The sequence below is a fragment of the Phoxinus phoxinus genome (assembly GCF_949152265.1).
Source record: "Phoxinus phoxinus genome assembly, chromosome: 10".
Taxonomy (NCBI): domain Eukaryota; kingdom Metazoa; phylum Chordata; class Actinopteri; order Cypriniformes; family Leuciscidae; genus Phoxinus; species Phoxinus phoxinus.
In genome coordinates this window covers 33,791,345-33,809,546 of record NC_136885.1, presented here as the reverse complement: position 1 = coordinate 33,809,546, position 18,202 = coordinate 33,791,345, and the positions used below count along the sequence as shown (strand labels likewise).

Below are 18,202 nucleotides of genomic sequence, written 5' to 3'. Positions count from 1 at the left end.
CGTGTATCTTTAAAAACATTTGGACTAAACTTCTCAATTCATATGAAATCGTTTTACGATTTCTTTATGAACTTTTTGAGGCATCAAAGGGGTAGTTGCGTAGCTGTCAATGGAGGGACAGGAATAATTTTAATTTTTAGGTGAACTAACCCTTTAATGCAGGGGTCGGCAAGTAAGTTTGGCATCGGCCCCAAAAAATGTTTGTCACTCGGTGGCGGGCCAGAATTTAATAACATTATTTAAACTCTGTTACATATGTTTAATATACTGTTACAGTGAATGCAAACACATAATTTAACTTGTATAATAGAGCCTTGTGTAGAGCAAGAAACAACATAAATGTTTATGTAAACTGATAGATTTTATTACATATACAGTTGCATGAAGAGAGCCACAGTTGTCCCGAGTCTTCCCTACTCATTTGAACCAGATCAGAAGCGTCTCATGCAGCAGGACTCACTCATGGAGAGCAGAAGCGTCCGTAAAACAAAATGCTCTTGGTTGGATTGTGCCGGATGAAGAAAAGGAAAGGATGGTCTGCATTGAAGACCTGCGGGAAGGTAGCACACATTGCTACCATGATGATGCCTGTGGCTGCAGCCGCTTCGGTTCCTTCCTCGTTGACTTCAACAAAGGCTTTATGGATCACCTTCGACACCACCAGGTCGTTGTTGGAGGACATGCCCGAAAGATTCACCTTCCTCTCGTCAAAAACATCCTCCATTCCCATGCTGATCAGAAGACTCTTCATGTCATAGGTTTCCTCCATCTTGAATCTGGGCAGAGATACTTGAACCTCTTGTTGACGCATGACTTCTGGATTGGTCCACTCCATGAGCTTCTCGTAGGTCAGTGCCTTTTCAAGCTGGATAATGAGAGAGACATGTCAGATGAATAATAATACTTCAGACAAAAGTCCCATTAATCAATTAAGAGATGGCAATATAATCATCTCTGACTCTTTATCTATTGCTCAAGTGTTCTGTCAGCATTTTTCTTCTGTATGCTCTGATCCAATATTGAATGTTTCTTATACTGAAAGTTTTAAGAACATTTCGTCCTGTCACAGCTCTTTTTCCTTTACGAAAATAACACCTACTAATGTCTTAAAAGCTATCAAACAACTCAGCTCTAGCAGCGGGACAGGACTTGATGGGATTGAATCCAGATTTATCAAATTAGCTTCTCATATTCTTATGTTTCGTCTAGCTTATATGTTTAATATGTCTTTGTTTACTTCTGAGTTACCAGCTATCTGGAAATATGCACGCATTACTCCACTCTACAAAGGTGGTGACAGTCTTGATCCTAATAATTACAGACCTATTTCAATGATCTGCTCTATAGCGAAAGTATTTGAGAAAATAATATTCAATCAGTTATCACAGTATCTTGAGACCAATAAGATCCTTTCACCATTTCAATCCGGTTTTAGAACCAATCATTCGACAACTACTGCTCTTTTAAAACTTACTAATGATGTGTTTTCAGCAGCTGACACTGCAATCTTACAGGGGCTATTTTCATTGATCTCAGAAAAGCTTTTGATTTGGTGGATCACTATTTACTTTTAGATAAGCTGTATGCAATTGGTTTATCTCAAAATGCATTATTATGGTTCAGTTCGTATTTACATAACAGGAAACAATATGTTGTTCTTAAAAGGAGTAGATCTGATTTATTTGTTCATCAAAGAGGTGTACCCCAAGGTTCGACGCTGGATCCACTTCTTTTCTCTATTTTTATTAATGATCTGAATTTGTTCCAATTCCTCTGTTCAACTATATGCAGATGATACTATCATTTATACGTCTAAACCACATCTATTGCAAATTCAAACCGCTCTTCATTCAATTGGATTTTAATACCTTTCAGAAATGGCTGCTATTTAATAAACTATTGCTCAATAAAACTAAATCTTACACTATGGTCTTTGGTACAAGACAAACTCTTAAATCAAAATCTAATAATCTAATTATAACGTGCAATGACGGTACTTTTTTGCAAGATGTTGACATATTTAAATATTTGGGTTTATGGCTTGATTCTGAAATTACATTCAAACCTCACATTGACCACCTTCTTCACAAAATTAATTTCGCAACCCGTGTTTTATTTAGATCCAAAAACTATTTTACACATAGTGTCCGGAAAAAATTTGCCACACAACTGATATTGCCACTTTTTGATTATGCCGATGTTGTGTTTTAAAATGCATCTAAAACTAACCTTCTACCCCTAAAGACAGCATACAATAATCTCTGTAGATTTTCTCTTGGTTGTTCCTATAATACTCATCACTGTGTAATGTATAAATCACAAAAATGGCCTTCACTCAATATTAGAAGACACATACATTGGTTGCAGCTCATATTTAAATGTATAAATTTTAGCTATCCTCAATATCTTAAATAGCTTCCAGTGCCATATTCTTCAATTCATAACCTTAGGCATTCTACACAATATTTATTTTTCCATTCCTATAGTCAAATAAAGCACTAGGAGAGAGAGCATTTATATTTAAGGCTCCTTCAGATTGGAATAACTTACCTTCAAACATAAGATCTTTAACATCACTATACATATTTAAAAAAAAATTGTCTTCTTATTTTGATCTAAATTGTTCTTGTTTCAGATGTTGATATACCTGCATATAATTTACAGGTTACTATATGTATGTGTATATATATATATATATATATATATATATATATATATATATATATATATATATATATATATATATATATATATATATATATGCTTTTGTATTTGTTCTTAGCCTATGTGTGGCTATTAAGGGGTTGTATTTACTTAAATACTTTTTTTTTTGTTAAGTTTGTTGTTGTACTGTGCTGAATGTGGTATTGTTTGTTTTATTATTTTATTGTAATGTGTTTTGATTTGTTCCTTGTTTTGTATTGTATTGTAAATTAGGACCCCCTCGAAAACGAGATGGTTCATCTCAAGGGGTTTATCCTATTCAATAAACTTATATATATATATGAATAGTTAAAAATTGTCAAAATGAAAACTGTTCCACAAGTAAACTGACTGGTCACGGCTGGCTAATTAAGCATTCAAATCACCTTCTGAAGGCCAGTGGTGTCGTCTTCCATCTCTTTAGGAAGGATGATCAACATACTGAGATTCTTCCCGACATACGGCAGCTCCAGAACCTGACTGTTGATCTCTGGGATGAAGACAAGAGGAAACTTTGCCTTTTGATACATCATCTTCACAGGCTTAGTTTGATTCTGGAAAACATAAATGGAAACACATTATAAGTTATAACCCCTCAGAATTCATCATGACTGCTAAAATTATTTTTAAAAAGAGCATGAAATCCCACCTTGTTCAGCTTAAACTGCACATCTCTGGTGGCTTCCTTTGGGAATTTCTTCTCCCAGTTTCCCTTGAAGTAGATGGCGTTCACCAAAACCAGTTTTGTCATCGCATCGATGGCTCCCTGTGGCACCAAGTCCTTGATCTTCTCTAAAATACAAAGGAACATTGTTCACTTTGAGAAGTGATTTTAGCTCAACTCAAGAACCAATTAAGTCAAACATGGCCCATGAAAAGACAATTTTGCTGAATCTAAAGTGCTGTAAAAATCATGAAAAACTTTTGTAAGAGTGTAGATTAAGTTTCAAATTGAGAATAAGTTTATGCTGGATTTCACCTTGTGTTTTTGTCTCCACCCATTTGTTGATGTTGACACGAGCAGCCTCTGATTTGTTCTTGAAGTCCACCTTCTCCAGTCCGGCTTCATAGTATATTTTTGCATCATTGAGGAATTTCTGTAATATAGCAAACCGATTGAGGTGGAAGTGATATTAGAGTTGAGAACATTTCCAGAACCTCCAGTGAATAAACCGAGTCTTACCTCAACAAACTGGTAGGATTGCTCTCCGTAGAGGCGGTTGGCAAGACTCAACACATACGGGACTCCTGGCTTGTTCAGCTCACTCATGAACTTGTTGAAGCTGGAATGAATTTGGTCCTCAGTTGTTTCCTCTGGAGATTTCTGTGTGCATCAACAATATCAGATTTAATCAGTTGAATCAGACGAACCCAAAGGATACATGCGTCTCTACAGTAAATATAGCTGTTCATGCAACAGAACCTTGACAGAATGTTAGCTAAAGTCCTGAGAACGTTCCCTGTTAACTGGGTTAGTGTTTGATGTAAATATTCATACGAAACCTTGAGTTCAGCAGGTGTCTGAGGTTTCTGGGTTTGCTGCATCATTGGTGGTTCATTGTTAAAGCCCAGGACCTACACAGCATTGTTATGGCAGAATTAATAAAGATAACTTCAACATATTGTGAATGCACAACTCAAATGCTCATCAGAATAGTTTAAAATGTACTAGAAAAGAGAATGAAGAACTGATGATGTCAGACACATTCTTTGTTGATTTTGGCCCTCAGGACTTTGATAATTAAATGAGTGGAAAGAGAGATTAATTGCTGGCACTTTACTGTTTATGCCTGGAACTCAAATTACATGCGGTGCGTCCGAAATCGAATACTTCCCTACGCCAAAAGTGTAGTATGCACAGTATTTGAAACACAGTATGCGAAAAGTCCCCAGATGATCTACTACTTCCGGTGAGATTCTGCAGTGTGCATTCGATGGACACTTTACTATCCCATGAGGCCACAGGGGAGGATTTATGAATGGCAGTGTAGCAATGCAACTGATGTATTGCTGGATGTAGTACGTCCGGATTACATTCATACTTCATATAACACACTTTAATGCCCGCAAAGTAAATTCAAATTCAAATTCAAATGTATACATACTCAGACAGTGTGCGATTTCGGACGCAGCTACAGATTAGATCTCATTCAGGAAATAATTTCCTGTTAGTGAAAGCAGTTTTACATATAGGCCTATACAGTAAAATGTAAATGCAATATACAGAGATGGAAAGTAACAAAGTAGATACTTCTTTACTTTGCTTAAAGGAGAACTCCGGGCAATTTTTAAGTTAATCTTGATCGTTATACCTTTGTGAGTACTGTCTATAGAAAAAAAAAAACGAACCGGATTGGTGCTTGCAACACAGAGCTGCTACCGCTAATGCCCAGAGCTCCCACTCCGCTAAAACGGCAGTTATGGGGACATATTCATAAATAGTGTTTTTGTGCCTTTTAACAGACACAAAATGCAATTCAAATGTCTGTCCAACATGAATTTCTATAAAAGTAAATATCTCACTTTGCTTTGAACTTTGAGCGTTGTAACTTTGCAGATGTTGTTTATGTTCACAGCAACATTACACACTAACTAAAACTAAAGTTAGAAAAATTAAGTCATAATCAACCACACTTTGAAGCGATTCGCAGGGGCTACGATTTTGGAAGAGCTAAGGATTTTTCCCTACAATTTTGTTTCTCAGTGTTGTTTAAGGGATGTTGCCACATGTTGCTAGTGCTGATGGCACACACATTAATATTCAGTCTTTAGGACAAATTGTTTAGGCCAGTGATTACTATAGGCCTGTGTCTGTCCCCAGTAATGTAGACAATTTGAGCAGCACTGGTTTAAAGAAATACTTTTTATTTATTTATTATGGAGTAATTAATGTGTACTCTGCTCTTAATTTCTCCAGTAATAAGCGGTCATCTGAAACCTGACAGGTTTAGTCAGATAGTTTCCATATGCTGTAGAACCGGTAAACCAGGAGGAAGTTCATACATTTTTTTCAGTTTGTACTGGAATCTGGAATGCATGCACTCGTTGTGCAAAGGCTTGCATCACTTCCTGGTCCCTCTCTCTCTCCGTCTACTTTCCCGTCACCCTTTTTTAAAAGTATATTGTGTGAGATCACCTTAGTCATCTGAGCCGCTGTGTTTCCTCTTGCACCGAGCGACACCATGGCCAGAGCCGAGGAGATGCTGACAGGAGAGTAGAACACATTTCCTGATGCGTTTCCTCCGCTGATCTTCTTGAACAGGTCGAGGGAGAACTGTGTGTTTGCAGCAGACAAATGCTCCATTTTCACAAGCTAGAAAGTAGGAGAGAGATATATGATCAGGATAACAATGTGAAAAAAATTAAATCCCAAACACAGCATTGCTCAGTTCAGTTGTTATCTCCTATGTAAACAACATCACATGCTTGTCTAAGAAACAGTAAATCCATGCTTTTTCTCTCACAGCAGTTAAAATTGTTAAAATTAGAACATTAGTTTTTGCATCATTTTCATCATTACACATACAGAACTGTAATGTACAAATCTGTTCTATTAAAGCACTATTCAGTATTCAGCAGGAACGATGAAGTTTCCTCTTCTGTCGGAGGTGAACGAATGATCTGCGGAGTCACTAAGTGTCATTCTTATAGACGTTGTCCCGCCCTACACAGCCCATCCTCTAAAACAAATCCAGCCCTATTGTGAAACATCTCGGGTTACTCAACCCTGAGAGGAGGGAATGAGAGGATATGTGTGTGTGACGTCACTGTCGGCCGGAGTGACTGCAGTAGCCCACTGATGGGCAAAGGTCAATGTCAGCCGGTTTAACTTAATTTCCAGGATATTAATTCTTGATATCAACAATTCAATTTTCACTAGTTAAAATTATAGTTATTGATATCAGGAATTAGATTTCTACTAGTAACAATGGCAATTTTTGATATAAGAAATTACATTTCCACTAACAATGCTAATTCTTGATATCCACAATTACATTTTCACTAGTTAAAATGCTAATTTTTGATATCAACAATTGAATTTCAACTAGTAAAAACTATAATTCTTGATATCTGTAATTGTATTTTCACTAGTGAAATGTCACCATAGGCTGCCATTCAAAATCAATTGTTGATATCAAGAATTGATTTCTTACTAGTTGAAATTCCAATTTCACATATCAGAAATACATTTCTTACTATAAAAACCTTTATTTTTGATATCAAGAATTCAATTGCAACTAGTAACAATGTTAATTTTTTATATCAATAATTACATTTTCATTAGTGTCAATGCTAATTTCTGATATCATGCTGCAGACCTTTAGTTATCCTGGACACTGCGGTAGCACCAGCCTCCTCATAATCTGGTCATAATGATTTCAGGAGAGTCCAGACTAAATCAAATACAACATTTTATTTGTCAGGCAAAAATGTATCATGTAATTTACACAAGTAAACAATTAGAAGCCAATTAAGAAATAATAAATACATGACATAAATTGCTCATAAATTACTCTAAAGCCCAGGACACACCAAGCCGGCGATCGGCCGTTGGGCCGTTTTTGAGCGTTGGCCGACGTAGTTTTCCCGATGTGTCCTGCACCGCTGGCTCTAGTCGACGCCATCATTTTTTGGGCCGATTCAACATGTTCAACAGCTCAGCTCTGAGTGTAGGTCTGAGGAGGCTGATGGGCCAACGACCTTCTACCACACGAAGCACGGTATAGGCTTCAACAGAATGACTCTTGCAGTGAGAGGAAGCCAAGAGGAACTCATTCCTGCCTTAAAGGAGAACTCCGGCGCAAAATGAACCTTTGGTCTAATTACACATTGTTAGTCAACTGTTATCTGAGATTTGTTTTCATGATTATCGAATGTAAATAGTTTTATCTCTAAAAACAGTTTAACTTATAATGCTAGTATAACGCTAGTATATAGGGCATTGAGTAATGACTAATAAAAATCGCTTGTTAATACCACTAACAAGGCTCAAAATAGCCCCACACTAACACGGTAGCATAATGAGGGTCCCTACATGCAAACCGAAGCATTGAGAACTTTGACAGTGTCCAGACAGTTTAATAAGAAGATATTTTATACATACAGTCAACTTCGCGTATACAGGCAGAAGCCATCTTTGAAAAACAGTCTCTATCAGTCGATCTACGAACGCCGATCCAAGTGCGCTGAACTGTGTAGAATCTCATATGGTCCAGCGCACTTGGATCGGCGTTCATAGATCGATTGTTTAAAAAAGATTTTTATTTGTCATTACTCAATGCCCTATATACTAGCGTTATAGGTTAAACTGTTTTTAGAGATAAAACTATTTACATTCGATAATCATGAAAACACATCTTAGATAACGGTTGACTAGGTAACAATGTGTAATTAGACCAAAGGTTAATTTTGCGCCGGAGTTCTCCTTTAATCTAGCAGAGGGGCTTGAATCAGAAAAGCCCACATCTCCAGCTATCGCTAGGCTAGACATGCTATATCATAGGACAAAGTAGCAACAGAGTCCCTGTAACAGCTTCACAAGAATATAGGGGCTAGAGGAAACAGAGGTCAACTAAAAGTCAGAGCCGGACTTTCAGATATTTAATTTTCATTATCAGTCTTTATCATTATCATTACTTTTCTAGGGCCTGATGTTGTTTAAGGAGGGGGAAGGAGGAAGAGGGTAGTTGTAAAAACCCTCAAAAGGGGAAGGATGCAATGCGATGTTATTTGCCTCTGCTGGTTCCAGGATGCTGGTCGCGTCTGAACTGGATTACTTCCCTGAGGTCTCTGTGACCTGCTCCTAGACGGAGGAGGCACACAAGCTGCAATGATGTCCCTCTGGCCCCGTCTTCGGTCCTCAAGGTTGCAGACTTGGACCGGCGTGGCATATAAGAGCCGAAAAGCAGCCGAGCGCGCCTTTTGCCTCTCTGAACCACGGATGTGCCAAACAACTCAAAGGGCGAAACTAGAGCATCGAGAAGAAAGGCCTTCTCTTTTTCCCCTGATGCTCACCAAGTTCACCCACAGATGTCTCTTCGTGGCCACCATAACCGTCATCGATCTCCCGCCTGCGGTGGCGGTCTGATTGGTTGCCCGGCGGAGAGCTAGGTCTGTGGTGCAGCGCAACTCTGTGACCGCGTCACAAAAAAATTATATGTTGGCTTTAATTAACTTTTTTATGTCAACAGGTTCCACATAACTGGGTTACGTTAAACAATCATAATTTAATCATGTAACTTCAACATCATCGAATTAAGTCATTTTAAGCGGCCCAATTTAAGTAGTCTCAAAGTGAATTTTTAAAGGCTTCCTGACATGATTCAGGTATTTTTTTTACATTTATTCATCCATTAATATTTCATTTATTTTAGTGACATATAATTCAATTGATAGACTATATTTGTTAGCAATAGCACATATTAGCATCTTAAATGTAAAGATTTACATGCTCCTTCAACCAAAGCAGTTGAAAGTTATTGAATCAGTCCACAGCCAAACAAAATTATCCACTCTTCTGGTAACCCACTGTCATTTAAATGGTTCTAATAATTCCAATGTAATCGAACATTAAACACAATTACACACAAGTCTTCCCCTTTTCTCATTTTCTCAGAAAAAAACACATAAAATAACACTTAATTTTAACATTTATTCTCTCTTAATTCAACCATATGCAAAGTATGCTGGGAACTAAGAAGCACCGCCCAGTTTCAGTTAATGCAACACAAATCATTCATGTAATCCAACACAAACGGATTAAGTCAACTTAAATTTTACATATATTGAAGCAGATTGAACACAATCAAATTAAGTTAGGGCAAAATGGCAGTTGGCGTCGCACTATACTGCCACCCTCTGGATGTGAGATTTTTTTACTTAACATAAATGGTTTGTGTTATAAACACAATTATTATAAGTAAATATATTATGTAAAGTGCAAACCTTCCTCATTAATTTTTTTGAGTAGAGTCCCTGACCCTGGTCCAAGTGTCTCACTAGATCGACTTGGTATGCCTAGAGCACTGCCATTGTATGCAGTGCAGCCCCTTCCTTACCTTCTGCTGCATATGCCCTGCCATATAGTCATGATGTAGTCTTAGACGTCTTAGCAGGGCCGGAGCTTTCCTTTCAGTGTCAATATTTGCAATGGCATGCAGATATCGATGAATGTGGGAAGAGTATGGGTTCTTCCATGCCTTTTCGATTACAAAATGCAGATCGGGAAGGAATGGAAAGCTCACTGGAGCTGGTGGGTTATGGCCAGAAAGAAACCGCTCATCCAGCCTTCCACGAGCGATCTCATCCCTCCCGTGCCACCATGGCAACTCAAGCTCTCCGATTTCATAAAAAAATGAAACACTTAATGTGTTCTGAAGATGAATGAAAGTCATACAGGTTTGGAACAACATGAGGGTGAGCAATTAATGAAATTATTTTAATTTTTAGGTGAACTAACCCTTTAATTCATTATGTGTGATTTAAAACTATGCAGATTTTGTGCTTTCTGGTTGAAAGAAAGATAAAATCAAATGTAATACATAGGATATACAAAAAAGAAAAGCCTTGTTGCCGAGAACTAATTTATTACATTTATTAGTTATTGGATTTGGATACATGTAGACATAATCAAAAACTAATTTCCAGGGGTGTGAAGTAACAAAATACAAATAGCCTACTCATGTTAGGTAATTAGGCCTAGCCTACTGTAATTAAGTAGCTAGATTATTATTATTATTATTATTTGTGTAATTTTACTTTTACTTGAGTAGCCTACATTTTAAGTGATATATCGGTACTCTTACTCCGCTGTTTTCCTTCCGTTTGTGGTCATTACTCCCTTGTTTTAAAATGTTATTTTTATCCATCAACTTGATTGGATCGAGCAATCGGTCTCGTGACTGTCGTCAAATCAAATTCTGCATAGAAAGCTTTAACCGGTAGCCTATGGTTGCTCGTGGCTGCTGTGCTGTGGAAGTGCATTCTTCAAGCATCAATTCAATCGAGATTAAGGAACATTTCACATCTGCTTACTTAATGATCTTTATATAGGCCGATCTACAGGGCGTAACATTTGGTGTGAGGTTGGGGCTATTGCGTAGTGTAAACTCCCTAAAATGCTACGTTCATAATATGCGCGTAAATGCGGTGAATTCCCGCTCCCACTTCATTTAGAGAGAGACTCTCCCTCGCGCTCGTCATGCAGCATCACTTGGAGAAGTCAGCTCGTTGAGTCTTGAGGAGGTTAGTATGAGCACACTCTAAAACTGTGGAAAAACACCTTCTGTACTGAAATTGGAGGACCAGATTCAGTATGCAGTGCACCTTATGACTCATGGGGTTAACTTGAACTGCGTTTCTGTCAGTGCGTGACTACAGCTCGTTAATAAACAACGTTTTTTTTATTGATCCATTTCATACAACCCCCTTCATTTAGGCTAACAAGTGCACTTGCGCAAAAACATTTTTCAAGTTCAACATTTGTGTTGTTGTTGTGGATGGTGCTGATAAGACAGTTTGTGTGTGTGTGTGTGTGTGTGTGTGTGTGTGCGTGTGTGCGTGCGTGCGTTTTCTTTTGTAAGAGTTTCCCCGGATATACTTCCCTATTTAATGCACAATTTTCCTTACAAATTATATTATCAGCATTACAATTTGAGTAAATGTAGCTGTGTAAAATGTAAGAGATGATTCCACCCTTCTAGAACAATGTGCATTTACGTTTAAATTGTAACATATTTAATGGCATGGAACTACAGAGTAATTAGTGTTAGCTCACTGTCTTAGCCTTTTTCAATTTATTAGGTGAGGAAAACTGATAATATTATTGATTCTTATTTCTTTATCAAACCACACAAATTGTTACCGTTTTGGAGAGAAATTGGGTATTTTTTAATCTCTCTATTTAACCCATCTCATGTGAGATGCTGAGCTATCGTGTGAGTTTCTACAAGTTTTTGAATTCTTTGCACAGTTATGAACATTGATATTGTATGTGCAAAAATATCATGTGTGGCCTTACACCTAATTTTAAATGTATTTTTTTTCCAAACAATATGATTTAAATTGTGATGAGTGTACTGTCTTGATGCATTTTAAAAAGATGGATGATAAATATTCTTCAATCTTTCTGACAAAGAACAAAAGATAATGTGAATTACAGTTTGTGCAATGTTTTTTAATTTATTAATTGTAGTGCACAGTGTTTATTATAAGGGGGTAGAATGCACAGCTCAGTACTCACTACTCATTTTTACTTTAAAAAAAAGAGTACGTTTAAATAAGCTACTTTTTTAATCTTACTCAAATCGTTTTTTGTACTTTTTACTCTACTTACTGAACACTACAATTTTTGGAATGTAATGGTATTTTTACTTGAGTATGTTTTTTTTTAGTACTCTTTCCACCCCTACAGTTTAGACTTAATTGTTTGTTTTTTTATTATTGTTGAATATTCTGGCTCAACTAATTTGTAATCACTCTCCAGCTTAGGCCTGATTTATACTTCTGCGTCGGATCTACGAGGGAGCCTCCGGAGCCTCTACGCGTTGGTTTTCATTTATACTTCTGCATCGTTGTCTGCGTTGATGTGCAATTGCAGAGGGAGCATGTGAACCCCGAGGGAGGGGTTCTAGCAGACCAATCACAACGCTTGCGGTCTGCGTAGAATTGATGCGTTGTTCAATTTTTGGAGAGGTGCACCCCAGGGTATGCCGAAGGGTACGCAATCAGTTGCACTGTCTTAAGAGACACGATCTTAATCTCTACTGATGGCAAGGGCTCAAAGTGTGCTCTCTGTAGGGCCATTAAGACCAGAGAGAGGCCCTAAGAGGGGATGAGGCGTGGCTGAGGAGGATTCAATCTCTTGGCACTTCTCAGGAACCTGATAATCAAGTCATGTTTCCCCATAGATTGAATGTGTACGGCAACCTGCTTTGCAAGAAAGAAAGCATGACATTGATAGGGGGCTTTTACACTGGGCTCGTTTGCTGCGGTCCGAGCCCGAGCGTGATTGTTCCCGGCGCCCCCCGCAGCGTTGGTCTGGTTTCACACTCAACATGATACTATCGAACCCTGGTGCGTTTGCGTGCATCTTACGTCATCGCAAACATGCACGGCGCATGATAAAAAACAGAACGCGGGTCAATATATTGTGTTTTTTTATTAATTCGGTGCTATTATGCGCAGTTGAGTGAACAACTCAGGTTTACTGTGTGTGTGTGTGTGTGTGTGTGTCGCATAAGGTGGTCTTCTGCTGCTTGCAAACACACTCTTTTGAGGAGACTGGATTTCCAAATTTGTTTCCTTGATTCCACGCGCTATGCGCGAATACACTGCAGGCTCACTCTCGCTCGTCTTATCCAGGTAAATCATCAACACGATCATCCCTTACATGCGTTTTATTTAACTAAATACATAATAATCAGCTAAAACGCATGCGCAGGTCACTTTGCTTCCTGAACAAGCGCGCACCCGAGTCCGTGTTGCTATCACATTCATGCGAATCGCGGCACGGTTCGGGAGCAACCGAATTCAGACCATCTCCTCCAGGTAGTCTCGGGTTCGGTACCCCAGTGCGCACCCGGCTCCGCATGACAGCGTTCACATTAGCGATTTTTCATGCGAACTGTGCCCCGTTCCCAACTAAACTACCAGTGTGAAAGCCCCGTAAGAAAACCAATCAACGAAGAGGTGCCACATCAAAGCGTAAGCGTGCTTCATAGAGGGGGCTGTAGATCAGTGATAGTGTCAACTACCACTGGAGGTAGGCCACATAAGTTCTCCACGTCCCATCCAGAGAACACACGTGGAGGTTCCAGAGGTCTGGACGTGGGTGTCCCTGAGAAGCGACCGCATCCAGAAATGCACAGACAGAGAGGCGTCTTTAAAAAGACCCTCGCCATCCGCTTGCTCTTTTAGGGAAAAGTGCACTGTCACTGTCGAAGCATTTAGGGGGACAGTCACTGCACTTATCTGTGCAAAGGAATATTCTTTCATATGTGAACTCCACTGGAACACGCCGTCAATCCAACACTGAAACAGCTTCCCTCTTGTTTCGAGGATACTCGAACGAATGATTGTAGCTGAGTGAAACGCGTCCCCTCGGCTCCAAAGTGAAAGCTTAATGTGTGAGTTTGCACGCTGCTCGATATACCCGGAGTGTCCTATGGTAGGTTTTTTAGCAACTTTTATACAGTAATATTATGAAACAGAATTCTCAAATGGTAAAAATATTAAAGACAACATTTTAGCCAATAAAAGATTTAATTGAATGATTATATATATATATATATATATATATATATATAATATATAAACAACATATACACCCTGATGTGACATTCATAAAAAATAACTCTTACAAATTAAAATGATACTTTCTGTGTTTTCCCGCTCAAAACCTTTTCAGAAACAACACAAAGGTTTATATAAACTAATAAATTTGATTGCATATACAGTAGCATGAAAACACCCGTCCAATACTTTCTCCTGTAAATTGCAATAGTTTTCCCGCACTCTCCTGGACTCATCATCCATGATTGCTGTCAGCATAATTATTTGAGTACTTCAACTTAAACCTATTTTTTTTTTCAAGTTGTCGTGAGTCTCTCCTAGTCATTTTAACCAGATCATCACCTAAACTAGCTGGACGCGTCTCATGCACCAGGACTCACTCATGGAGAGCAGAAGCGTCCGTTAAACAAAATGCTCTTGGTTGCATTGTGTCGGATGAAGAAAAGAAAAGGATGGTCTGCATTGAAGACCTGCGGGATGATCAAACACCGGGTCATCATGACGACACCGGTGGCTGCAGCCGCTTCGGTTCCTTCCTCGTTGACTTCAACAAAGGCTTTATGGATCACCTTCGACACCACCAGGTCGTTGTTGGAGGACATGCCCGAAAGATTCACCTTCCTCTCGTCAAAAACATCCTCCATTCCCATGCTGATCAGAAGACTCTTCATGTCGTATTTTTCCTCCATCTTGAATCTGGGCAGAGATACTTGAACCTCTTGTTGATGCATGACTTCTGGATTGGTCCACTCCATGAGCTTCTCGTAGGTCAGTGCCTTTTCAAGCTGGATAATGAGAGAGACATGTCAGATGAATAGTTAAAATAGTCAAAATGAAAACTGCTCCACAAGTAAACATCTGACTGGTCACGGCTTTCTAATTAGGCATTCAAATCACCTTCTGAAGGCCAGTGGTGTCGTCTTCCATCTCGTTAGGAAGGATGATCAACATACTGAGATTCTTCCCGACATACGGCAGCTCCAGAACCTGACTGTTGATCTCTGGGATGAAGACCAGAGGAAACTTCGTCTTTTGACACATCATCTTTACTGGTTTAGTTTGATTCTGCCAAACGTAAATGGAAACACATTATAACCCCTCAAATTTCATCATGACTGTTAAAAATATTTTTTTAAAAGAGCTTGAAATCTCACCTTGTTCAGCTTAAACTGCCCATCTCTGGTGGCTTCCTTTGGGAATTTCTTCTCCCAGTTTCCCTTGAAGTAGATGGCGTTCACCAAAACCAGTCTCGTCATCCCATCGATGGCTCCCTTTGGCACCAAGTCCTTGATCTTCTCTAAAATACAAATGGACATTGTTCACTTTTAGCGGTGATTTGAACTGACTGGTTTGATGTTTTTACTATAGCTTGGTCCTATCACACATGGCCCTTGAAAATACAATTTTGCTGAATCTAAAGTGCTGCAAAAAAACATGAAATAACTTTGATTTGCAAGAGTGAAGAGTAGCTTAAAATTGAGAATAAGTTTATGCTGGTTTTCACCTTGTGTTTTTTTCTCCACCCATTTGTTGATGTTGGCACGAGCCGCCTCTGATTTGTTCTTGAAGTCCACCTTCTCCAGTCCGGCTTCGTAGTATATTTTTGCATCATTGAGGAATTTCTGTAATATAGCAAACCGATTGAGGTGGAAGTGATATTAGAGTTGAGAACATTTCCAGAACCTCCAGTAAATAAACCGAGTCTTACCTCAACAAACTGGTAGGATTTCTCTCCGTAGAGGCGGTTGGCAAGACTCAGCGCATACGGGACTCCTGGTTTGTTCAGCTCACTCATGAACTTGTTGAAGCTGGAATGAATTTGGTCATCAGGTTTTTGTCCGGGTACCAGCTGAGCAGGACATTTCTATTTGCATCAACAATATCAGATTTAATCCGATGAATCAGACGAACCCAAAGCATCACTTCAGAAAAAAACATCTTTTTGAATAATCATAAAGCCATGAGTTTAGTGTTTGATGTAAATGTCCATACCAAAACTTCAACAGGTAACTGAGGTTTCTGGGTTTGCTGCATCATTGATGGTCCATGCTGAACCTTGACGCCACATGTAATCTGGGGCTTCTGAGCTTGTTGCATCATTGCTTGTGCTGGTGGAGGATTGTTGAAGCCCAGGACCTACACAGCAGTATTATGGTAGAATTAATAAAGATAACCTCACTCAATTTTGATAACTTCAATATTGTGAAATCACTACTAAAATACCCATTAGAATAAAAAAAATGCACTAGAAAAGAGTGGACAGTGTGATTAATAACTGGCACCTGTTTATACAATGTTAGAACTCAAATTACACAGATTGGGTCTCATTCTGGAAACACAATTTCCCATTTGTGAGTGAACTTTTACATGTATTGTTGCTTACAGTTTAATGTTGCATTTCGCTGAATGTTAAGTTCTTGGAAATATAGCAACTTGGAATATAATCACTCTTAGAAGAAAAGGTTTATAGAATATAGAACATATATATATATGTTCTTCATATATAGAACCTGCCCATCATGGGATCATTTTATGGATTTAGTTTTTTTTTGTGTGTGTGATTACAATCTATGAATTAAACAGCTTGCAAACATTTTATTCTAGATGCTGAACCCCACCAAACCATTTTTTATAAGAGTGAAGAACACTGTATGGGATTCTTTCCCCAGCGCGTTGAGGACGAGTAAATATTTTAAAGATGTTCATTTTTGAGTGTCCTGTTGCTTTAAAATAGAGTTGGAATCGGTTAGAAAGCTTGCGCTTGTTGTGTCACTTCCTGGTCCCTCTGTCTCAGTCTACTTTTACTTTCCCTTCACCCTCTTTTAAAAGTATATTGTGTGAGATCACCTTAGTCATCTGAGCCGCTGTGTTTCCTCTTGCACCGAGCGACACCATGGCCAGAGCCGAGGAGATGCTGACAGGAGAGTAGAACACATTTCCTGATGCGTTTCCTCCGCTGATCTTCTTGAACAGGTCAAGGGAGAACTGTGTGTTTGCAGCAGACAAATGCTCCATGTTCACAAGCTAGAAAGCAGGAGAGAGAGATATGATCAGCATAACAATGTGAAAACAATTAAATCCCAAACACAGCATTGCTCAGTTCAGTTGTCATGTCCTATGCAAAGTAAGAAACAGTCAATCAATGCTTTATCTCATATGACATCAGTTTTCTTAAAATCAGAATAGTAGTTTAACAGTTTGCATCAGTCTTCTAACAAACAGAGAAGTTAAATAAAAAGCACTACCTAGAGTATTCAGCAGGATTGATGAAGTTTCCCCGTGTGTCGGAGGTGAATCATGATCTGCTGAGTGTCATTCTTATAAATGTTGCCTCGCCCTGAAGAGCCCATCCTCTAAACTAATCCAGCCCTTCTGTAACACTAAAGGCTTGTTTGAAAGGTGAAACTCGTCGCTTTGAATGTCGAAAGGAATGTAGGCGTCTGTTGTCAAGGTTAGGAGTGGAAACTGCTGTCAGGACAGATGTTTCATCTGAAGAAATAAAAGCAAACATTGGCACTCCTTAATTGTTGCCAATAACTTGGATGCAACATCTGTAATTTCCTTTAATTCCTCATATTTTATACAGATATCAAGCTGTCAGAGTGTAGGCTAACAGTGAATGTTCTTTGACCAGGTTTCTCTCAAAGTTATAAACAAAAACATTCTTTAAGTAAGGTTACTAGAATTGTTCAAAGTTATATGGTCTTAAATAATTTTCTCAAAAAGTTCCACAAAAAAACATTACATAAACATCTTTCATAGAACGTTTTTTTCTGAAACGGTTTAGTTGGACATTTGTTTTTTACAAATGTTACAACGCGTTTCAGAAAGTTCAGCGAACATTACAAAGTAACGCTCCGGTAATTTTTGCAAAATAGATCGTTTGCATGACCAAGAAAGGAAAAAAAAACTTTTTTAACAACATTTAAATACTTGGGGGAGAGCAAGTTGGACTGCATTTTTAACCAGCATGCAACCTTTGAATCTGATTATTATTGTTCCTAAAATTGTTGTATGATAGTGTTGTTTATTATTTAAAAATACCTTGCTGTGATCATTTCTGCGAATGATGTCATTTTCATACGAGCCTTAGTGACATGTTTTCTATGAAATATTTTCCCATTACATTGAGACATAAAATGTGGCAATGGTCATATATGTTGTTATTCATATATCCTACAGGCATATATCTGTCAGTCAGGCCAAC

The 18,202-nt window shown here is 38.4% G+C and overlaps 2 protein-coding genes across 2 annotated transcripts; both read right to left on the bottom strand.

The window, feature by feature from the left end:
• Nucleotides 1–203: 203 nt before the first annotated feature.
• On the bottom strand, nt 204–6,325 carry LOC307005319 (leukocyte elastase inhibitor-like). The gene is made up of 8 exons (XM_079625363.1): nt 6,230–6,325; nt 5,840–6,016; nt 4,207–4,278; nt 3,887–4,027; nt 3,683–3,800; nt 3,353–3,495; nt 3,090–3,257; nt 204–865 (listed from the first exon to the last, which is right to left on the bottom strand). The coding sequence occupies exons 2-8, from the start codon at nt 6,005–6,007 to the stop codon at nt 461–463; spliced, it is 1,215 nt and encodes a 404-aa protein (XP_079481489.1). The 5' UTR covers nt 6,008–6,016; nt 6,230–6,325; the 3' UTR covers nt 204–460.
• Nucleotides 6,326–13,963: 7,638 nt separating this feature from the next.
• Nucleotides 13,964–17,371, bottom strand: LOC307005315 (leukocyte elastase inhibitor-like). Its single transcript, XM_079625357.1, has 8 exons — nt 17,241–17,371; nt 16,843–17,019; nt 15,988–16,131; nt 15,704–15,859; nt 15,500–15,617; nt 15,150–15,292; nt 14,893–15,060; nt 13,964–14,780 (listed from the first exon to the last, which is right to left on the bottom strand). Exons 2-8 carry the CDS (start codon nt 17,008–17,010, stop codon nt 14,376–14,378), a joined length of 1,302 nt encoding a protein of 433 aa, XP_079481483.1. The 5' UTR covers nt 17,011–17,019; nt 17,241–17,371; the 3' UTR covers nt 13,964–14,375.
• Between the last annotated feature and the right edge of the window lie 831 nt (nt 17,372–18,202).